The sequence below is a fragment of the Oreochromis niloticus genome, linkage group LG11 (genome assembly GCF_001858045.2).
Source record: "Oreochromis niloticus isolate F11D_XX linkage group LG11, O_niloticus_UMD_NMBU, whole genome shotgun sequence".
In the NCBI taxonomy this organism is placed as follows: domain Eukaryota; kingdom Metazoa; phylum Chordata; class Actinopteri; order Cichliformes; family Cichlidae; genus Oreochromis; species Oreochromis niloticus.
In genome coordinates, this window is record NC_031976.2 from 4221415 (window position 1) to 4246276 (window position 24862).

Here is a 24862-nt window from a genome sequence, read left to right on the forward strand (position 1 = left end):
CATAGCTTCTGGTTCCTGTGCTTTTCACAGAATCATGATGCCATCCTCGAACTCCGCCCGCGTTGTCGATGGAGCTTGGCATGCTCCCCTCATCCTTCAGGTGCCCGTCTGTTGTCCACAATCTCTTCTGTTGGCCTCTGAAAAGCCCCCTTGGCACAGCTCTCATTCCAACGCAGCTTCGTGGTCCTTGCTGTGGTTGTGGAACCTGATCTCCCAATGGGCCCCAAACAGCTCGACCTTTGACCTCAACCACTGCCTGGGCTGTCAGCTCTGCCTGGAATGGGTTCTCGTTTCTCACTGGGCCTCTGAAGATTTCTCAGCACCTGTATTTCCTTGCTAGGAGGAAAAACTCCTATTTGGAAAGCATGTAAAGCATCATCAAACCACATTCTTTAGTTCAGTGAGCTTCATTTATGGACCATCAAAGTCTCATCTGAACATGGATGCACCACTTTGCATAGGTTTAATACCCGTTGACTAACTGTTAATCACACAAAAATCATAAAAACATAGTTTAGAAAACATAGAAAACATAGTTTCATGTAATTCTGGACCCCTCCTCTTGACGCATGGACACTCCCATGAGTCAACTCATCAAAACCAGATTCCTGTCTTAAAGAAAAAGGTTAGCTAGATCATGTCCCAGGCAACATCAGGGCGTCTCCTCTGGAGCAGCTCTGCAACCCTGCAATAAAAGATGTTAGTGTGTTTTGCACAGTAAGTTTGCTTAAAACCTGGCTCTGTCTGGAGCCTGCATACACACCATCATGGCCTGGAAAACAAGATCTGGAAGTAAAATCAAACTCCACACTTATAAACAATTGTATCATTAGAGTAATAAAGCATCAACAGGACAAGTATCATGTGCAGGTTTTCTCAAATCAGTAAACTACAATTATTGGCATAATTCGCCCCAAACATGGATCATCCCATGTACTCAGTTAACAGTAATGTAATCGGTGACTTCCCTTAAGCAAAGTCACTCCATGTATTTAACACTAGGAGCTCAGTAGTGGCCAGCTAATGAGCCCCATATCAAACTATTCCACAAACACTGCATCTCTTATTTGCTTTCTCACGTTACTTGTCCGTCTCTGCTGAATCCTCTACATGCACTCTTAGAAAAACAAACATTAGCAACACACATGGATAATCCTGGTGGTCAGGCACAAATTGACAGGTTCCAGAGGTGCTATAAAAAGACCATAAAGACCATAGCTGTGGACAGAAGTGGCACTAGTTTCAACACAGGGAATGTTTTACATGTTATTCACATCGTCAAAGTAACCTTTAACATTTCCCAAAAACACAGTGTAACAGCATCACCAACCCATAACCTGTAAACACAGTTTTCTTCACACATGAACCCAGAAATCCTGTCGTAGAAAACATCAACCAGCTATCCTGGTATAAATCACATGATCAAATCACATGAAGAACTGTAATGCTGTAGAAAAGTTAGCGCTGCGCAGGTGTATACACACTTTCTCACAGTCACCTCTGTGAGCAACACAAGGTAGTGAATAACACCCCTGGTAGATGCACAGACACAGAAAGTGGCATTTAAAAGGTTAAGTCAGTACAGCCAAAGCTCACGCAACCTCGAATGTTGCTGTCCTCTTTCTGCTCCTGTAAAAAGAAACACACATAGATTCATCTGCACCTACGTCAGGTGGGGGTTAACTTCGCACAGTGATGTCAGTCAGTCTGTCAGCTTCTGTCCGCTTTTACCAGTCAGTCAATTTTATTTTCTCTCACTCATTCATTCATGCATTCATTCATTCTTTCTTTGCTGATAGTGGGAATTACCGTCGCATTTTCATTTCCACTTCTCAGCAAAATGACGTCATTTCAAAAAGAAAAGAAGAACTTTATATTGGATTATCTCGCTTAATCTTTTTTTGGGTAGGGACCTATTTTCTAATTGTCCCATATAAGTGGCTTTCTCCAGAGCCCATTGTAATCTTTTGGAGAAACTCACTTGCAACGGTTTTCTCAATGTGTCGTATAGCGCTTCTGTTCTAATCGTGCAGATCTGCTTCAAACGAGATCATCAAACAAAACTTTCAGTGCACTGTGAAAGTATCAAAATAAAAAGGCCTCGTTAAGTCATGACACACACTCCTCATCTCAGGAGGGTAAATCATACCATTAGCATGGTTTATCATACCATCATACTAATTGGCAGGCTCAACTTTACAACAAAAGAAAAATCATCAGCTAGATAAACTCCAACCCAACCATCAGCCGCACAAAACACAACATAAGCCTCATGTCTCATTAGCTATGAATTTTAATCCCCAGGACTGTACTTTTCACTCATTTAGGCCACAAATTTTATTTAATTTTCCTTTTTCCCGTCATCATAAAACATTCAATTCAATTCAATTCAATTTTATTTATATAGCGCCAAATCACAACAAAAGTCGCCTCAAGGCGCTTTATATTGTACAGTAGATAGCACAATAATAAATACAGAGAAAAACCCAACAATCATATGACCCCCTATGAGCAAGCACTTTGGCGACAGTGGGAAGGAAAAACTCCCTTTTAACAGGAAGAAACCTCCGGCAGAACCAGGCTCAGGGAGGGGCGGCCATCTGCTGCGACCGGTTGGGGTGAAAGAAGGAAAACAGGATGAAAGACATGCTGTGGAAGAGAGACAGAGATTAATAACAGATATGATTCGATGCAGAGAGGTCTATTAGCACATAGTGAGTGAGAAAGGTGACTGGAAGGGAAAAACTCAATGCATCATGGGAATCCCCGGCAGCCTACGTCTATTGCAGCATAACTAAGGGAGGATTCAGGGTCACCTGGTCCAGCCCTAACTATATGCTTTAGCAAAAAGGAAAGTTTTAAGCCTAATCTTGAAAGTAGAGATAGTGTCTGTCTCCCGAATCCAAACTGGAAGTTGGTTCCACAGAAGAGGGGCCTGAAAACTGAAGGCTCTGCCTCCCATTCTACTTTTAAATACTCTAGGAACAACAAGTAGGCCTGCAGTGCAAGAGCGAAGTGCTCTAATAGGGTGATATGGTACTACAAGGTCATTAAGATAAGATGGGGCCTGATTATTTAAGACCTTGTATGTGAGGAGCAGGATTTTGAAATCAATTCTGGATTTAACAGGAAGCCAATGAAGGGAAGCCAAAACAGGAGAAATATGCTCTCTCTTTCTAGTCCCTGTCAGTACTCTTGCTGCAGCATTTTGGATTAGCTGAAGGCTTCTCAGCGAGTTTTTAGGACTTCCTGATAATAGTGAATTACAGTAGTCCAGCCTGGAAGTAATAAATGCATGAACTAGTTTTTCAGCATCACTCTGAGACAGGATATTTCTAATTTTAGAGATGTTGCGCAAATGGAAGAAAGCAGTCTTACATATTTGTTTAATATGTGCATTGAAGGACATGTCCTGGTCAAAAATGACTCCAAGGTTTCTCACAGTGTTACTGGAGGCCAAGGTAATGCCATCCAGAGTAAGAATCTGCTTAGATACCATATTTCTAAGATTTTCAGGGCCGAGTACAATAACCTCAGTTTTATCTGAATTAAGAAGCAGAAAGTTAGCGGCCATCCAGGTCTTTATGTCTTTAAGACATTCCTGCAGTTTAACTAATTGGTGTGTGTTACCTGGCTTCATGGATAGATAGAGCTGCGTGTCATCTGCATAGCAGTGAAAATTTATGCTATGCTATGCTATGTGACATGTTGTCATGCATTTCACAAAAGACATTTGTTCTTATGTATTCAGAGTTGTGTATCTGGGTGCAGGATTCACTCGCACATCACAACAGGAAACTCAGTGTTTTAGAGTCTCCACTCTAACAAACTCCAACACATCCCATTCACTCGTGCTAGAATTCAGTCACCTTTCATTAATCTAAGAACTATCAACTAATTTGCATATCAGCTATTAACCCACTAAGATGACAGGACAACAGAAATGCATGTTCAAAATATTATCACAAAAATAGAATTTCCCTCATACAGTAAATTACTTGTGCTGCATCAATCAGGCAGAAAGCATCTCCCAATTTACTATATTAACAACTAAATTTATTGTCTGATCACTGGTTGGTCAAACCAGAATCTTTTTTTCCCCACAAAAATTAAACTGTTGTCCTGCAACCTTGAGAGTTAACTGTCAGCATTGGATAAATTCAGCATTTGATAACAAGTGTCTGCTAAATTGACACTATTTTAGCACTGATGAGAGATAACAAGCTGATTTTCATTGCATGTGTGTTTGTTATTAGGCAGGTTTAATCAATGTCTGTGGAGCTGCATCTCCAGCAGGGCATGTTCTTAAAGCTGCCTTTCCTACACACTTCTCTGCTATTAATTGATCATTTTCAACCAATGTGCTATGAGTCCACTGGTCTTTGCATCACTTCTTATCACACTAAGTGACTTGGATAAGATGATAAACAGACTCACATGCTCAAGATGCTGCCTAATCTTCATGAGCTCTCTTGTGTTTGTGTTAGTAGGGTTAATTCTGCTTGTGTGTGTGATTTTGTATATGTTTCTTTTTGCAGTGTTTCAGATTCCTTCACAATTTTCCCACTTAAGCAGTCAGTTTTCTTTTCCCCAGGTTTGCTAACCCAAATTTTGATTTCCCACATTAAACAACAGCTTTCTCTGTGTCCTTACTTACTGCTCTCACTCTGTTGTCCTCTCCCACTTCAACAGTCCAATAGCCGGCAGTTCTTCTTCAGCTTTGTCCTGTGTTCCACTGTCTCTTCTTGCCATTTTACTCCGAAAGTGGCAAATGTCAAACTCCAACAGTCTCCTCAGTTTTCCTCAAACGTCCTTTTCACAAGCACAGTGACTTTGCAGCTTGTTGGAAACACAGTGTCATTCATCCAATCAGTCAGGATGATGGTTTGCTCTTCTTCTCCACTGCTGTTTGTCCACACTGCTGCTGCTTGCTGGGTCTCTTTGCTCAGGACTTGCTGCTGTCTCTTATCTGCCATGTTATTGCTCTTGGGGCTGCATTCCTTGTCTTCAGGGAGGAGTGAGAGCTCGCTTGTGAGGATGAGGGACACATGGAGCTGTAAATAAGTTAGCCAAAAATTGGCCTGAACATTTCCAATGGTGTTAAACTATAATTTCCTTCCGACTGCTGCATATGGGAAATTGATCCAGGTCTGCGTTTCATCTGAAAGTGACAAAACTAAGACATTTCCATTATTATTATCACTGCTTAACCAACACACAGAACTCTGTTTTTTGAACTCTCCTTTCTTAAAAGCAGAAAATGAGATTGTAGTTGTTCTTGGCTGATAAACACAAAACCTTTTTCCTATTATTTTCCATCTACAATGTAGATTTTGTCTCTGTTTTACTCTTTTTTTTCTTTACACTAGCTGGTGACCTGCAGAATCACCGCTCTCACAATTTGTGACAATTACGTTTACACAACGCACACACACACTGCGACGTCAGGCACATTCACACTCACTTTTTTCATCTGCATAAATAAACCATATGGCTGATGATATGTGCCATGGTGATCCATAAGTATGATCACAAGTTTTATTTAATTATTTTTCAACCCAACAAAGCAAATAAACACAAACATGATGCTGATGCTATGAACACTCTACACACATGAATCAAGAGACAGGAAAACTGCTGCGCACCTGAAAGAACTCACGGAAACACTGCACACTCCAGTTATCATAATTATCATAGTTTTGTTTCCCTCTCTTTGATGAGTTCTCAGCCAGCTCCCGATCTGATAATGTGTAGCTTGCTCATCAGCTCAGAAGAGACAGCAACGCAACTTCACACAGTGGTTGGGTGCTTTGCCCACAGCGGCAAAGACTTACATTTTCAGCTTCTCCATCATGTAGTTTTCAGCTGCTTCACACAGGGTTCAGCATAATAGTTGTTTTCATAGGTGTGCTCTATATCTCAACAATGGCTCATAATGGGATGGCAGTCTTTCAAACAGGTCAAGTGCCTCTATGCACGTCATTAGTTTAAATATTTACCTATTTTACTTCATCTCATATGTCATTGTACTGAATTTGAGCAACCTTAAGCTTAATGCAGATTACTGTTAACAACTGGTAAAATTAATGGTCTGGAGCACAGGCTGTTGTTGATCAGGGAAATCATCTAAACATTTTGTGTCAGCACGGGGTGGGGAAAGCCATTCACCAGAGCATAGCTTAACTGCTGCTGATGTGGGCTGGCCTTCTCCACACGCTCTTCAAGGCTGCTGTTTTCCTAAAAACTTCTAACATTTGAGATTCTCCCACGACCAGTTTACGCTCATGACAATTATGAGAATATAAATACCTCGCACTGTTGGGAGTAAATTCTTGCAAAAATGTGTTGTCTCCCTGTGAGGCAGTCTTACTTGCTCGGGAACCCATGATAACAACAACCGTGTCACAGACCACGCCTGCTCCGCAGCATTCACACAAACACAACAAATATCCTCGCTCACAAACAACAAAAATTAGGCCTATAACTTTCCCCAGCCTGCGTGAACCCGCACGGCCGTTGAGCTCCTGGACTCGCGTGTACCCGCGCAGTCACTGAGCTGCACCTGCCTGCGTGAAACCGCACGGCATAGGCCCGCGTGAAACCGCGCGGCCGTACAATTAAGGAGCCGTCGCTCTCTTTTTTATAAGCCTGCGTGAAACCGCACGGCTAAGGTCCGCGCGCAAGCCGCGCGACCGTGCTCGCGTGAACCCGCGCAGCTACAGTAATCTCTTAGTCGTTCTCTTTGAACTTACTTGGTGTTGCTTAGCGTGTAATATCAGCCTCGGATCCCGCCGATCGTCATTCATCGAAGAGAGAAAACAGGCAGCTAATCCACCGGCCCGGTGACAAATTCTCACGTTTCGCTGACGTCAGGGTTCTCTCCTCGGTGAATGCCGACTCCAGGGATCCGGCTCGAAGGACCAATTAATGATAGGTTTGTAGCTTGAACCTATTCGCTGGAACGTTGAAGGCAATGTGATTACACAGCAAGCAAGACACGAGTAGGCAACATTCTTTATGTTTCACGTGCACGGGAGAGAACTGGACAGGCGCCGTTCCTTCGCTTGACCCCAGTTGCTCTCGTCCGTTCCCCCGTAACACTGCTCTTTTATTGTGGTTACATGAATATGCATAGGTTCATTAACATATGACATAGGTATACATGTGAACAAAGAATACCTTGTGTGTGGGGGTCAAACTGTGACCCCAGGAAGACTCCCCAGAGCCGTCCATCTAAACAAAAGGCACTTAGACTAAAACAGACATAGATACGTTTATCCTACCATAAAACAATAAGACAAGGTACGACCTCTCCCATGCTCCTAAAATGTGGGTGTGAAAGTCAGAGAGCTCTGGAATGCACACAAAGCTTGCAGACTATTAAGGATCAAACCTCTACCAATCTACACCTAATTATAAAACTCTAAGAATATATAAGTAGATATTTCTAAGCATAAATGACAATCACAATATAAATCTAACAATGTATAATGTAAATAGAATTGGTCCTAGCACTGAACCCTGTGGAACACCATAATTGACCTTAGTGTCTGAAGAGGACTCTCCATTTACATGTACAAATTGGAGTCTATTAGATAGATATGATACAAACCACTGCAGTGCAGTACCTGTAATACCTACAGCATGTTCTAATCGCTCTAATAGGATATTATGGTCAACAGTATCGAATGCAGCACTGAGGTCTAGCAGGACAAGCACAGAGATGAGTCCACTGTCAGAGGCCATAAGAAGATCATTTGTAACCTTCAGTAAAGCTGTTTCTGTGCTGTGCTGAGCTCTGAAACCTGACTGAAACGCTTCAAATAAGCCATTCCTCTGCAGATGATCAGTTAGCTGTTTGACAACTACTCTTTCAAGGATTTTTGATATGAAAGGAAGGTTGGAGATTGGCCTATAATTAGCTAAGACAGCTGGGTCTAGAGATGGCTTTTTAAGTAAAGGTTTAACTACAGCCACCTTGAAGGCCTGTGGTACATAGCCGATTATTAGAGATAGGTTGATCATATTTAAGATTGAAGCATTAATTAATGGCAGGACTTCTTTGAGCAGTTTTGTAGGAATGGGGTCTAAAAGACACGTTGATGGTTTGGAGGAATTAATTATTGAAGTTAACTCAGAAAGATCAATTGGAGAAAAAGAGTCTAACTTAACATTGATGGTACTAAAAGTAGCTGTAGATAATGTTACATCTGTGGGATGATTATTGGTAATTTTTTCTCTAATGATAAAAATTTTATTTGTGAAGAAGTTCATGAAGTCATTACTAGTTAACGTTAAAGGGATTGTTGGCTCAGTAGAGCTCTGACTTTTTGTCAGCCTGGCTACAGTGCTGAAGAGAAACCTGGGGTTGTTCTTATTTTCTTCAATCAGTGACGAATAGTAAGATGTTCTGGCTTTGCGGAGGGCTTTCTTATAAAGCAGCAAACTATTTCTCCAGGCTAAATGATGATCCTCTAAATTTGTGACACGCCATTTCCTCTCCAGCTTACGAGTTATCTGCTTTAGGCTACGTGTTTGAGAATTATACCACGGAGTCAGGGACTTTGGATTTGAGGCTTTAGTTTTCACAGGAGCTACAGTATCCAGAGTCGTACGTAGTGAGGAGGTAAAATTATTAACAAGATAATCGACCTCTGTTGGAGTAGCGTTCAGATAGCTGCTCTGCTCTATGTTGGTACAGGGCATTGAAGATGATAACAGTGGGTGGATTATATTCTTAAACTTAGTTACAGCACTTTCAGAAAGACATCTACTTTGATAAAGTCTACTCTCCACTGCTGTGTAATCAATTATTGTAAATGTAAATGTTATCAGGAAATGATCAGACAGCAGAGGGTTTTCAGGAAACACTGTTAAATGTTCAGTTTCTATGCCATACGTTAAAACAAGATCTAGAGTGTGATTAAAGTGGTGGGTGGGTTCTTTTACATTTTGAGAGAAGCCAATTGAGTCTAATAACAGATTAAATGCGATGTTGAGGCTGTCATTTTTAGCATCTACATGGATGTTAAAATCACCCACAATAATTATTTTATCTGAGCTGAGCACTAAATCAGATAAAAAGTCTGAGAAATCAGAGAGAAACTCTGTGTAAGGCCCAGGTGGACGATAGATGATAACAAGTAAGACTGGTTTCTGAGTTTTACAGCTGGGGTGGACGAGGCTAAGCATCAGGCTTTCAAATGAATTAAAAGTCTGTCTTGGTCTTTCGTTAATTAATAGGCTGGTGTGAAAAATTGCTGCCACACTGCCCCCTCGGCCTGTGCTTCGAGATTTCTGGTAGTTAGAATGACTCGGGGGTGTTGATTCATTTAAACTAACATACTCATCCTGCTGCAACCAGGTTTCTGTAAGGCAGAGTAAATCGATTTGTTGATCAATTATTAAGTCATGTACTAACAGAGACTTGGAGGAGAGAGACCTAATATTTAATAATCCACATTTCACTGTTTTACTCTTTGGTTCAGATGTGGATACTGTATTGTTCTTTCTTTGTGATTTTTTATGTTTAAGTTGTTTATTGCTGGTTTTTGGTTTGCAGTTTGACGAGGATGATCAGAAAAAAGTGATAAATTATTCTCTATCAGATCAGTGATGTCAGCTCGAGCGGGCTCACATAGGTGGGCTAAATATGTGTCTAAATCATTTAAGATCTCCGAATTTTTCAACCCGCTGCTACCCAGCGCTTCACTTTTCTGGAGCAGTCCATCATCAGAGGGTTCATAAGGAGAAACAACACTAGCGGTGCACACTGGAGATGGCGCACCCGAAGGGCTCCTCGAGTGATACGACTTTAACATATTAATATGACAAACCCTAGACTTTCTCCGGCGGTCTGGGGTCTGGATCATATAATTGTTGTCACTGAGTTTCTGTTGCACCACATATGGGCCAGCGAACTGGGCTAGCAAACTGGACTCTACCACAGGCAGCAACACCAACACTTTCTCGCCTGGCTGGAAACTTCTGCAAACAGCCTTTTTATCATAACGAGCTTTCATTTTAGCCTGCGTATGTGTCAGATTTTCCCGAGCTAACTGACATGCAAGGTGGAGTTTTTCCCGAAGTCCACTAACATAATCAAGGATATTATGTTGAGTTTCAGAAGTTTCTGACAACCACTTCTCCTTCAGAAGCCGGAGGGGACCGCGGACCACATGCCCAAACACCAGATCCGTAGGACTGAATCCCAAGGATTCCTGAGTGGCCTCCCTTACGGCAAACAACAATAACGGCAGACCCTCATCCCATTCCCTACCAGACTCTGCGCAGAACTTGTGCAGCATAGCTTTGAGGGTTTGATGGAATCTCTCCAGAGCACCCTGACTTTCCGGGTGGTATGGACTGGATTTTACATGTTTTATCTGCAACTTATCCACAACCTGCGCAAACACTTTTGAAGTAAAATTTGTCCCTTGGTCTGTTTGAATAACCTTTGGAAGCCCGAAAGTAGAGAAAAACTTAATTAGTGCTTTTATTATCGGTTTTGCTTTCAACGTGCGTAGTGGAATTGCCTCCGGGAACCTTGTTGCTGAACACATTATTGTAAGTATGTATTGGTGTCCGGATTTAGTTTTCGGCAGGGGGCCCACACAATCCAATATTACTTTTTCAAACGGCTCACCTATTACTGGAATAGGATGTAGCGGAGCAGGTGGGATTGGTCTGTTAGGTTTCCCCGCCATCTGACATGTGGTACAGGAACGGCAATATGCCACCACATCGGCTTTCAGCCCCGGCCAAAAGAAGTTGCGCAACACCCGATGATAAGTTTTGTTCACCCTAAGGTGTCCAGCCATGCTGGCATCATGCGCTAAGCTAAGCACCTGCCCTCGATATGGCTTTGGCACCACCACCTGCGTAGCACAACGCAAACCACTCTGGTCTGGGGACCACCTCCTCATAAGAACTCCATCTTGTACAAAAAAAGAAGTGGGGGATTTACCTTCTGCATTCGCGGCTGCGGATACAAAACAGGGAGTCAGTGACGAGTCATTCTGCTGAGTGGTTATCAATGCATCCCTGTTTAACTTTTCACCCAGCTCTGGCATCAGTTTTGTCACATCAGTGCCGCTTTCTATTCTGCCACTCTCACAGCTGGGAGACTTTCTTTCATCTAACGTCGCCATAAATGTGTCAGCGACATCCATAACATCGTCAAATTTGCGCGATTGCGCACGAGTAATAGCACAAACAGGAAACACACTTGATATATGGGTGGCAGCATCAGTGACAGAAGCAACAGGCGTTTCCACCACTTCAGGCGGTGGAAAAACTGTCCCACCAGCCAAGTCATTTCCCAGAATAAATAAAACCCCTTTAATAGGCAACTGGGAACTCACGGCAACTTTAACATGCCCCGTTATTATGGGCGAATGCAAATGCACCTTGTGTAGCGGCGCCCAAAGAATGCTCATCTTAATTCCCCAGACTAATACATCTGAATCACAAGCAGTTTTATCTGACAATGGCAGTACACTGTCCAACATAAATGACTGATGCACACCTGTGTCCCGAAGAATAGTAACAGGCACCTTATCCTTCTCTTCTCCCATCACAGAAACAAAGCCTTTGGTGATAAATGGTTTAAAACATGGCTCTATTTCAGCATTCGCATTGTGCAAATCACGGGTGGAATGCATTTTAGGCGAATAAGAACTACGCCGGCTGGATTTTTAGAGCCTTTGCGCTGCTCTTTCCTCCGGAGCGCGGGACAGACAGCGATCAGATGTCTGGGTTCGCGACAATAAAAACAGTCACGATTACCACAATCCTCCTGTCTATCCTTCCGTCCTACCTTTGGTGACTTTATTTTCCTCTCCTGTCCCACCCACCCTGATATTTTGTGCGACAGCGGCTGAAAATATAGTTTTGTGAGTGAGAGTAAATTCATCAGCCATCACTGCCGCTTTGGCAAGTGACGTCACCTTTTGTTCATTCAGATAAATGACTACTTGGTCCGGCAAACATTTTTTGAATTCCTCTAACAAAATAAGCTCTTTCAGCCCCTCAAGATCCTTCACTTTACTGGCCTGCAACCATCGTTCAAACAAGCGACCCTTTTCACGGGCAAACTCCACAAACGTCTGATTGGCAGTTTTTTCACACTTCCTAAATTTTTGACGGTAGGCTTCTGGGACAAGCTCATATGCCTGCAACACAGTCTTCTTCATGATGTCATAATCAAGGCTATCTTCAATTGATAAACTGGTACACACCTCCTGGGCTTTGCCGACCAGTTTGCATTGCAATAACAGTGGCCAAGACTCCTTCGGCCAACTTAACGCGGCCGCTATACGCTCAAAAGCGTTAAAATAGGAGTCCACTTTGGCCTCACGAAACGGGGGAACCAGTTTAACGTGATTAGTGATGTCAAAACCAGTTGAGACAGTGGTGGATGTACTAGGATGATTAGAGGCAGATGTGGAGACAGAGGTGGAGGGCTTTCGCTCCAGCTCCAAAGCTCTGACACGGAGGTGCATTGCTTGTACCTCAAGCTCTTTAGCACGGGTTTCCACCTCCCTTATACGGAGGGTCAAACGGAGATCCTCCGTAGACCGCCCCGCCAGGGGCTCCCCGGCTGTACCAGACTCAGCTGCTTCAGACTCCACCTCAGCCGCATCAGACTCCACCTCGGCTACATCAGACCCTTTGGCATCCGCCTCCGGCTCAGTCTCCGGAGCCACCTTCACACCCGCGCCGCCAGGCTGCTCAGCTGCCTTCAGGGCAGAAAGGATGCCTCGCTCCACCAGCCCTGCACACAAAGCGTCCTTAACCTCCGCTTTACGGGCACTATAGGACACCTGAACATCATAAAAACTAGCAATAATGAGCAAATCAGCCTTCCGGCACTTCGCTATTTTATCCCATGAAGGCGAAGTAACAAAATCATCCAAAGAAAACTCCATAATCCCACACACCTACTACCCCCACACCAAGAAAACTGCCAAACAGACCAAACCACACGAGAACAACCACAGAACAAGGCAGAGGACGAGCCCCCAATTCATGTTACGACCCGTCTAGAGCCAGGCAATAACATGAGTGAGGCACTCGCTTCCCCCCCAAGACCCAAGCAGCCACAGGAAACAAATCCGTTCATTATAATGTGATTTATTTACAAAGTGGAAAAAAAAGAGAAACAACAAAACGGGAGTGTCAACACTTCAGGGTGAGCCAAGGCCAAAATAATAAACAAAAACAAATCTACACAAATCCCGCACCCCTGACCTTATCAAAGCAAAGTCAAAAATAAAGACAGAGTCTGACCTCCTTAACTAATTCAAAACAGGAGAAAAACTGGTGATCAAAAGAAACGACCGCTCACCCCTACCCACTCCACTTCCACAACTTTCGAGCCGCACTGCAGCCAGAGGCTGCCACAGTAACACTGCTGGGTCATGAGGAGAAATGCGAGGACCTCTCCCGCCGTGGCACTCCAGCCTCCTTTTAACTGGGGGGTTCTCCAGCTGGAACCAGTCACGTCGGGGCGGTGTATCCACGCACCAACTGGAGCAGGGCCCTGGCACAGCTGAATTAACATAAAAAGATACATCACCTGCACAAAACAAACACATGAGCAAGCAAGTTCGTAACACTACTTTTAATAATTACAGCTATCTTTATGAAGCTGTACTAAAAGACCTTATTTTACCAACACAATATGTTTCTCACCTTTACGTGCACTTGCAGTGGGTTATAAGTTATCCTTCTTGGCTATAGTATAACATTTCTTCATTTTGTGAATTACTTGAAAGTCTTATGCCAAACAGCTGCAAATCCTCGTTGCAATTAACAGGTATATTGAGTTCTATAGTATTCATGCAGAAACATGTTTGTCTGAGTCTTCTCTAAGTCGTTACAGCTATCTTTATGAAGTTGAACCAAAACACCTTATATGACTAAGACAATGCGTTTCTCACCATTACATGCATTCGCAATGGTTTAAGTTATCTTTCACGCCTAAAGAAAAACGTTTCTTTATTTTGTGAATAATTTGAAGGCGAGGCGGTCTGTCTGCAGAGTAAAACATGAGAGCTTCTTTTTCAACAGTAGAGTACTTTTGTTCTGTGGCAGACAATGTGCGGGAAGCAAACGCCACAGGTTTTTCTGTGCCATCAGGTCGCCCTTGAGCAAGTACAGCACCAAGCCCACAGTCACTTGCATCAGTAGAGATCACAACACACAAGGCAGGATCAAACAGTGCCAGTGGAGGATTATTTAACAGGAGTTTCTTTTTACTTCTTCACAGCTCGCTTATGCATCTGAACTTCACATGAAGATGTTCTTTTACTGTAGACAATAAGGTCATTTAGGTAGTTTTGGACACCTGGGAGGTCTTTTAAGATTTCAGCCATCATTTTCCGAAAAGCTGTCCATAATCTGCAGAATCTGAAACATGTCTTTCCACAACAACATTTACCTTGGGTGAAAAGTGTTGTTCTAGGGCATTAACAGCAGAGGCGAAAGTATCACCTGTATTTTGCAGTGAGTAGAAAATCCTTTGTCCCTCTGTTCCTAAGCAGTGAAGTAAAGTATCTCCTCTTTGTGCTTCAGGCCAAGCAGTCCCTGTTGCATTGATCACAAGCAAATAATTGTTGAACATACATATCCAGATGTTGAAGGGCAAAGGAGGATCTCCATGGCAAGGCAAAAAGATCGGCAGTGGATGAATGTTTGCAGCCATGATGACTCAATGAAAAAAAATCAGTATAGGCAGAAAAAATATGCAGGGTCACTCGTCGCCACAATGTAAGGATGGCTGGTAATAAAAAAGTCCTTGTTAAGGAGCAAGTGCTCTTTAGTTAATGCAGCACATAACCTAACTCTGTAACTCTTTATTTAGCCAGCCAGAGAGCCTAGCTGCCAGGACACGCTGGGTATCACCACCAGCCAGCGAGGCTAGCTGACAGGAAATGCCGGACACCACCACCAGCCAGCGAGGATAATCGCCTGGCTCCACCAAGCTCAACCACCAACCAATGAAGCTCACAAGTAGGCCGAGCCGGTGTTCCAGATCAACTGGCGTTTAGATCAACTGGTGTTGGTCGAACAGATGTGTGGCAGTCTTGCGTTTCAGGAGCTGCTACCGACAAACCAGCAAAAAAAAAACGCCAAATGTGTCATCTGTGACACTTGTGAGGTTATCTCAAACACACTCCGTAAGTCTTGATGCCGTTGAACAACAAAATGTTTAAAAATGACGCAAGTTTACCTGGTGATATCCTCATGCGCGACGCGATCGCGAAAACAGCAAACAATTAATACCACGCCGGTGTTGTTCACAGGTCAGGAAGAGTAAACGATCAGGAAACTCTTGTCGTCGTTATCGTCCCCCTCGCACGTTTTATTTCTCCGGTTTCAGCGTTTTTGCTTCACAACTAAAGCGTGCAGTTTACTTTGTGTGCACTAACATGGACTCGAGTCAACCAGCGCCACCTCTGGCCAAGTGCCACAGCCTACAGCCAGATCAACTTGTGACACACATCTGCACCACGTTTGAATTCGTTTCATGCACAATACATTTGTACCTTTCAATTGTGTCTGTTTGTGCGTCATGCAAATAAACCTTTGAAAAGAATGAAATGATATCATATATTTATTGTGGCCTACATTTGTACAAAATTCCAAATTATATACACAAAGTCATAGAAATCACCACTCCAATTGGTCATCATGATTTTAATATTCTCTTTTTCCATAACAATGAAATACGCCTTGGACAAATATGACACATCAATAGTTCATTGGTGTTGTCACATCACATCCTGTAAGCATCTTCTGTCTGTGTCTTTTCTCTGGAAATTAATATTTCCAGCCAATATAGGCAATCCATCAACATGGCTGGAGAGTTGGTAGTTATATACAGTCTGTATAAGTGTGGTTAATCTAATGAACATTTGTAAGGAGATGGCAGTTACTGTGAATTTACAGCAGTTACACAGTGATTAGTAATAAACAGAGCCAGTGAGAGTGAGTGGATTGAAGAAAGTCAGTGACTCAGGTGTGTCGATTGGTTTGTCATCTGTTTTTGAGTCTGGAGGAGACGTAGAAATCTTTTGTTTTAAATCTAAGTTAGGAAGATTCCTGTTTTAAAACAAGCACCTTTTGTGAGAAATGCAAGAAGTACATCTGCAGAAAGCACACAGTTACATTCTGTTCATCATGTGGACAAAATTGAAAATGTTGAACATTGAAAAACTGACAACAGGAATGTGTTTTGTAAGAATGAAAAACCTTTACCAAATTGTTCCTAAAATAGTTATGGAAATTCTAACTGTTGTATGTCTGTGTTCTACATGTTTATCTAATGGAAAATAAAGTTGCTGTTGTCATATTGCAGTTTCTTGACAATTCTGAGTGGATTTACACAGTACGGGTCAAAATGACCCGCAACAAAATCAATGTCATTTTTTTGTTTTTCAACATAATACAAGGGTTAATTTCCAAAACGTGCATATGATCTTCAATTTGTAGCAGATCCACTATCACATAGCGGCTGGAGCAGTCTCCAATGGAGGTCAGTCCACTGCTGCCACCTGTGGCCAAGTGCCATAGCCTACTACTAGATTAACTTGTGACACATCTGTACCTGCTGCACATTGAGTAGAGGCTGAGTGGCTGCACTTACCCCTGGTACATCCAAATCTACCCACAAACATGTTGAAAGATGCAATCCCAGCAATGTGGACTGTCAACACTAAAAACAATCAGTAAGCAAAGACAACAGGGATCAATTTTTTCTGTTTACTTAGCACCCACAACATTTGTAGTCGCCTTCTGCACAGGGGAAGTCCACACACCCTGTGTGGTACCACTTTCCGCAGAAGGTGCATTCAATCTGCAAGATTGAATGAGATTGTCAGGGTCATTGTCTGACTGTTTATTACTAATCACCTGCTGTACATTCACAGTAACTGCCATCTCCTTACAAATGTTCATTAGATTAACCACACTTATACAGACTGTATATAACTACCAACTCTCCAGCCATGTTGATGGATTGCCTATATTGGCTGGAAATATTCATTTCCAGAGAAAAGACACAGACAGAAGATGCTCACAGTATTTCATTGTTATGGAAAAAGAGAATATTAAAATCATGATGACCAATTGGAGTGGTGATTTCTATGACTTTGTGTATATAATTTGGAATTTTGTACAAATGTAGGCCACAATAAATATATGATATCATTTCATTCTTTTCAAAGGTTTATTTGCATGACGCACAAACAGACACAATTGAAAGGTACGAATGTATTGTGCATGAAACGAATTCAAACGTGGTGCAGATGTGTGTCACAAGTTGATTTGGCTGTAGGCTGTGGCACTTGGCCAGAGGTGGCGCTGGTTGACTCGAGTCCATGTTAGTGCACACAAAGTAAACTGCACGCTTTAGTTGTGAAGCAAAAACACTGAAACCGGAGAAATAAAACTTGCGAGGGGGACGATAACGACGACAAGAGTCTCCCGATCGTTTACTCTTCCTGACCTGTGAACAACACCCGCGTGGTATTAATTGTTTGCCGTTTTCGCGATCCCGTCGCGCATGAGGATATCACCAGGTAAACTCGCGTCATTTTTAAACATTTTGTTGTTCAACGGCATCAAGACTTACGGAGTGTGTTTGAGATAACCTCACAAGTGTCACAGATGACACATTTGGCGTTTTTTTTTTGCTGGTTTGTCGGTAGCAGCTCCTGAAACGCAAGACTGCCACACATCTGTTCGACCAACACCAGTTGATCTAAACGCCAGTTGATCTGGAACACCGGGCTCCACCAACAGGTAGCGAGGCTAACTGCCAGGACAGGCCGGGCTTCGGCAAGCCACAGGGTTGATCCGGGCTTTGCAACTAACCTAATAATAATAATGATAATAATAATGGATAGCTTTTATATAGCGTTTGAGAGACCCTCAAAGTGCTTTACAATTCTACTATTCATTCACTCTCACATTCACACACTGGTGGAGGCAAGCTACAGTTGTATCCACAGCTGCACTGGGGTTGACTGACAGAAGCGAGGCTGCCATATCGCACCGCCGGCCCCTCTGGCCAACACCAGTAGGCGGTAGGTGAAGTGTCCTGTCCAAGGACACAACGACCAAGACAGACAGAGCTCGGGATCGAACTGGTAACCTACCGGTTACAAGATGAGCTTCCCAACCCCCTGAGCCACGGTCGCCCCCCACCCCGCAACTAATGGGGCTTAACGACAAGATGCTGCCTAAAAGGAGCAGCGTCAATGAGGAGGAGCAATTTAAAAGGAAAACAAAGTTAGAAAAGGGTATAACAATGGTTCACTTAGTAGAAGCCTATATGTAAACTTTAAACCCATCAAAGAATATATAACACAGTTTGTCTGTGAAGGTTCTCAGTCATCCAGGTCATCGTAGTCAAAGGAGTTTGCAAAGAAAAAAGCGTCTGGACTTCTTTAAGTTGCTTGAAGACATTTCACCTCTCATCCGAGAAGCTTCTTCAGTTCCCTCCCCAGACGCCTTAACACCCACTCACATCCTGGGCCATCTGACCTCAGGAATTCACATGACAAGGTGGGGCCAGGTTTCACAATGGGCTCACCCGAAACCCTGGCTGATTAGGTCCCACACCCGCTTTCACACCTGGGCGCATGTGATTAGAGGATCACCAGGGGGTCCTTTGTCCCTCCTTGGGGGGATACTCCCACTGAGTTTAAATCTGGGACTCTCGGCCATTTGACCTTAGAACTGAAGAAGCTTCTCGGATGAGAGGTGAAACGTCTTCAAGCAACTTAAAGAAGTCCAGACGCTTTTTTCTTTGCAAACTCCTTTGACTATAACACAGTTTAAACAGCCATTCAAAGTGATAGCCATATCAGAGACTTGGATAACTCCTGGAAAAGAAGAAGACTTTGAAATAAATCGATAAGAATTCCTTCATCTAAATAGGATCAATAAAAAAGGAGGTGGGGTGGCACTTCACGTTGATAAAAACCTAAAGTACAAAAAAGTGGGAAGAATGACGACTGTTATTAATGGAGTGATGGAATGTAATATGGAAAGTGGAAACAAATATGGAAAAAAGGAAAAAACTATTTGTCAGTTGTATATACAGAACACCAGGATCAAAGATGGAGATTTTCAAGGATAATATGGAGGATTTATTTACAAATCCAAATCAGAAAGGGATGTTTATCTGTGGAGACTAATACTGACTTACTGAATCCAAATCATAATAAGAGAACTGAAGAATTTATTGATTCCATGTATAGAATGGCTTTATTTCCCCTTATAACAAGACTGACCAGAATAAGATCTCATTGCGGAACTCTATTAGATAACATATTTACAAATGTAATGGAAGAAAGTATAAAAAGTGGGTTATTAATCAGTGATATAACTGACCATTTACCAGTCTTTGCATCTTATAATTGCCATTATAAAGCTAACAGAGATGAACACAAGATTATTTACAAAAGAATTATAACAGAGAAGACATTAAACTGTCTTAAAAATGAACTTTTAAAGCAAGATTGGAATATTGTATATGAACAAAAGAAGTTAATGAAGCTTACAAAGCATTTTTAAGAACATTTAACACATTACTTGATAATAAAAAAAACTGCCCAGTGATTGAAATCAACAGGAAACACAACCATGCAGGAAGACCATGAAGGACTAAAGGACTACAAAATATCAGCAAAAAACAACACCCTATATTGAGAATTCATTTAAAAAAAAGAGAGAGAACCATAGAAACTGAAAGGAAATATAAAACTCACAAAAATAAATTAACTAATATAATGAGAACAGGTAAAAGAGAATATTTTATTAAAAGGTTAGAAAACAATAAACATAAAACAAAAGGTATATGGAATGTATAAAACAGTATAATAAAAAATGAATCAAGGAATAATGATTACCCTAGGTACTTTATAGAAGGGACAAAAAGCATTAACAAAATGAAAGCGGTAGTAAATAGTTTTAATGAATTCTCTTTATTTCCTCTGCCAAAACTGGCAGAGGAAATAAAGTTCGATTGAATAGAAAGGGAAACTGGTGAAAACACTGAAAGGAATAGTCTAAGGAGCTTGGAAAGAAAAGCGTCTGGACTTCTTTAAGTTGCTTGAAGACATTTCACCTCTCATCCGAGAAGCTTCTTCAGTTCTAGGGTCAAATGGTGGAGAGTCCCAGATTTAAACCCTGTGAGACTGTTGATGGTATTGCAAAACCATTTATATACATTTTCAACTTGTTTTTTCAAAAAGGGTTTTTTCCACAAAAAAATGAAAGTTGCTAGAGTTATTCTGATTTACAAAACAGGCAAAAAGCATCATTTTACAAATTATAGACCAGTGTCAATACTCCCAGTTTTCTAAGATACTAGAAAAATTATTTATAAAAAGATTTGACAGCTTTGTGGACAAACATGAATTGCTGACAAATGGTCCGCATGGGTTCAGAAACAACAGATCAGCAGCTTTGGCATTAATAGATTTAATGGAAGAGATAACAGAATGTATGGATAATAAGAAGTAGCCTACGCACTTAAGAGGTTTTTAGATTTAAAAAAAGCGTTTGATACTGTCAATCATGGAATTCTAATAAAAAAACTGGAAAAGTACGGGTTTAGGGGAGTGGTTTTGAACTGGATAAAAAGCTACGTAGTAAATAGGCAACAATATGTACAAATAAATTAGTATAAATCTAAGTTGATGGATATTCCTTGTGGAGTACCTCAAGGATCAGTATTAGGTCCCAAAATGTTTATTATGTATATCAATGATATTTGCCAAGTATCGAAGAGTCTAAAGTTTGTAACATATTTATAAGATGACACAAATATATTTTGCTCAGGTGTGGAATTGCCACAGGTTTAGGAGGTGATCACACAGGAATTAAAGATATTAAGGAGATGGTCTGATATAAATAAATTATCATTAAATCTAGATAAAACCAAATTTATGTTATTTGGAAATCATAAGAAAAATATCAAAATAAAATATGTGTCGACAATGTATATTTAGAAAGAGTAAGTGAAATAACATTTCTTGGTGTGATCATTGACCAGAAGGTCTGTTGGAAACCATACATTACTTATGTTAGGGGGAAGTTGGCACGGGGCATTGCCATCCTGGGGAAAACAAAGAAAATTTTGGATCAGAAACCACTGAACATATTATACTGTGCTTTACTACTACCATGTATGAGCTATTGTGTAGAGGTCTGGGGAAACACAAGTAATACACAAACAATAACTATAATGCAGAAAAGCGCAATTAGATTAATAAATAATGCAGGGTACAGAGACCATACAAATGCACTCTGTGTCAAAAGGCAAGCTATAAAATTCCAAGACTTGGTGAAGTTTAAACCAGCGCAAATAATGTATAAAGCATGAAATAAAATCTGTAAATTGTTTAGGGGGGGGGGGTATAACTTAAGAGGGAAATGAAATTTAAAAATACAACGGGTTAGAACAACTTTAAAAAGTATGTATATCTCAACAGTGGGAGTTAAATTATTGAACAGTCTAACAGAAGAAATAAAAGAAAGTAACAACATAAACCAGTTTAAAATGAAATATAAAAAATTTTTTTTAAACAAATACAAGAATAAAGAAAATGGGGTTAACCCAGGACGGTAATTGAAGTGATGTTTTGGTTTGGTTCTTTCAGGATCTTGAATCTGCAAATTTACATATTCTGTCTTTATTTATATGAAAGAAACTATATTGTGATGGGTTTTTTTGTTTTGTTTTGCTTTGATTTGCTTTTTTTTTTCATTTGTTTGTTTGTTTAATTTAAGACTAAAAGAAAATTACATGAATGAGTTGTAAAATTTGAGGGGGTAGGGCCAAATAAGTGTATACTTCTGCCTATTTTTCAAACAAAAGAATGGAATGACAATATGTAATGATGGTGAATGTACATGTTTTAAATAAAAATGAACTGAACTGAACTCTGTATTTTCAATGGCACTTTTTCATGACACCATCCTCTAGCGGTGCAATATTGTATAACATTACAGAAAACAACACAAGTGAACCACAGGCTCTGATCAGAACTCGAAACTGTCCCTCAGCCTCCTTGCCCTGTTCTTGTACAGCACAGGGCAAGGAGGTATACAGGAGGAAGATAGAGGGCTTCCTCACAGACAACAACCCCTGCCAGGTGTGGAGAGGCATCCAAAACAACTCCAACTTCAAAGGCTAGAGACCCCCCAACCTCTGATAGCAGCCTCACTCACACTTGTAGAGGAGCTCAACACCTTCTTAGGAATAGACAGCCTCAGTGACTACAGACCTATAGTTCTCACATCTCCAAACTCTGTCTGAGCACATCAGTGTGCCTGCCACCCTCTCTCAACCCCTATCAACTTGGTTATAGAGCAAATGAATCCATGGAGGATGCCATCATCGTCACACTTCATAGAGTGCTGAGCCATCTGGAGGACAGGAAGGGCTATATGAGGATGCTCGTCGTGGACTACAGCTCAGCATTCAAAAGCATAATGCCAGACACCCTTACCACCAAATTGGACCACCTTCAGATCCCTCCACCTCCTGCATCAAAGGCTTCCTCACAAACTGGAACTGGCCTCAGTTAGTCAGACTCCCCCTGACACTACCATGGTTTGGCAGACCATGCAGCAAAGAATTTCTGCTCAAATAGCCTGAAAGTGAACATCCTTAAAATGAAGAGCTCATAATGGACTTCAGGAGGCACAGACATGCCCACTCCCCTCTAATCATAAGTGGAGACTGGGTGGAATTTGTCCCCATCTCCAGGTTTCTGGGCACCCACATCTCTGCTGATCTCACCTGGATCCACAACAACATCGCCCAAGTAAAGAAGAGCGGCCACACTTGCTCTGTGTCCTGAGGAAGAATGACCTGGACCACAAGCTGTTGCTGGCCTTCTACCACTTCTCAATGGAGTGTATACTCTCCTACTGCCTGGGTGTTTGGTATGCAGGGGCCACTACTGACAATGGGAAGGCTGTGCAGAGGGTAATTAACACTGCCCAATCACTGGCTGCCCTCTGCCATCCCTGAAGGCCATCACCAGCTCCTCCTGTCTCAGGAAAGCCAGGGCCATTGCAGGTGACCTATTGGACCCCGCTCACCACCTTTTTGGCCTGGTGCCCCCCCAACAGCACTTCAGGTCAGTCAGTTCCCACACCTCCAGACTCACAAACAGCTTCTTCCCCATCCAGACCGTTAACAAACACTGTCCCCCCACACTCCACCCCTGCCCATCCACCAGTCTGAGCCATGGTCTGTGTAACCCTCATCACTCAGGCCACCCATACACACACTGTTCTTACACCAAGTCCACTGCACTACTTCCAAACACTTTGCAACCTCTTCTTCTAATATGTGCCTTCTTCTTGGTTTGTATATATTCATCCTGTTTGAATATAGCTCTCATGTTTGTATACATTTTTTTTGTTTGTTATTTATTTGCTGTCTGTTATTTATATTTTATACCTACAACATAAATTTGATTCAGGATTTAACAGAGAGCCAATAAAGAGAAGCCAATATAGGAAAAATATGCTCTCTCTTTCTACTCCTTTTCTGCAGGGAGTTTTTAGGACATCCTGATAATAACGAATTAAAGTAGTCCAGCCTAGAAGTAAGTAAGCAATTACATCTGTCATTCAGGAGAATACTGGAGCAGTTTCCTGCACCATAACGGTGGTTTGAATGCAAGTGTCTGTGAAACATAGTTGCGGTGCTGAGTGATAGCGGGTATACTGTGGACTGTATTAGTATAACATAAGTATAACAATTAGAGAAACTGTGTTCGTGTGTAGTTTTGAGGCCAGATGAGCGCCATCTGAGTTTCTGATCTCAGGACTTCATGCATGGTGAGTGAGATTTATGAGTAGGACTTATCCCTGATAAACATTATCATCTCAATGATCTGAATTGTCTTCCTGTTTTTAGAAAATAATTCAAGTAAAACCTGAAGTTACACTGGATAATTTTGGTTTGTGGGCCTACATGACTCTTTCCCTCATGCACCCTCATCAGTTCTACATGTTTCTGTTTATGAGTTGCTAATTTGCACTGTTCTTGGCAGAATGCTGGTTACCAATTACTGTAGTTAACTGACTGGGTCTGTAAATATTAAATTTTTGTGCAAGACAACAACTGGAGAAGAAACAGATTTTCCTTCAGCAGTATAACTGCTGGATTCAACAGCAGAGGAGAAAAGGTCAACAAGTGGCCTTTTCTCCTCCTCTTTCACAAGGGATGGGGTCTTGTTATGGCCACTATGTAGATTCTTTTGGGTCACTTGGGAAGTTTTGTAAGCAAAATTGATTATTGCAACACACCCCATGAGCAGCCACAAAAAACAAAAAACAAAAATACAAAGTCTTAAAACAATAAATAACATGTTGGTAAAGATTGGTGAGCTTTTCTCTGGGAAAGCACACTTTGGAGATGTAGTCACTAAAAGAAATACACATATTTTTTCTTTATTAAAAGATGTCAACAAAACAATCAGTTCCTTTTCAGTAGCTGTGTACACACACTGGGGTGGCTTCTGCTCCTGAGGTAGAGCAGGTCATTTTGGTTCAATCACTGGCTGCTCTAGTTTGCATGTTCAATATACTAACCCCATGTTGCTCTCCAATGCATCCATTGGAGTGTGGGAGTATTATACCTTATAACATTTAAATAGAAGTCAAATAGAAATAATAATAATAACAGATCGTGGACCCATGTGCCCAGGCCATATTAGAAAGGACAGAACCCCGGCTTTAAGACCCCGCATTCATGACCCGTAATGAGCCAGCGTTTTAGAGTACTGTTGCCGCGCTGTCCCACTGTGAAAAACGAACACTCCTG

The 24862-nt window shown here is 41.7% G+C and overlaps 1 protein-coding gene and 1 pseudogene across 1 annotated transcript; both read right to left on the reverse strand.

Moving 5' to 3' along the window:
- Nucleotides 1-6996, reverse strand: part of LOC109200110 (piggyBac transposable element-derived protein 4-like) — a 188799-nt pseudogene extending 181803 nt beyond the window's left edge.
- A 2489-nt stretch (nucleotides 6997-9485) lies between these two features.
- LOC102079919 (uncharacterized) lies at nucleotides 9486-15355 on the reverse strand. Its single transcript, XM_025911157.1, has 3 exons — nucleotides 15236-15355; nucleotides 13696-15103; nucleotides 9486-13579 (listed from the first exon to the last, which is right to left on the reverse strand). The coding sequence occupies exon 3, from the start codon at nucleotides 12927-12929 to the stop codon at nucleotides 11802-11804; it is 1128 nt and encodes a 375-aa protein (XP_025766942.1). The 5' UTR covers nucleotides 12930-13579; nucleotides 13696-15103; nucleotides 15236-15355; the 3' UTR covers nucleotides 9486-11801.
- Nucleotides 15356-24862: the final 9507 nt, after the last annotated feature.

What these genes read in the sequence shown, in the direction of transcription:
- LOC102079919 (XM_025911157.1), bottom strand. Translation starts at nt 12,929, where the DNA reads ATGGAGTTTTCTTTGGATGATTTTGTTACTTCGCCTTCATGGGATAAA.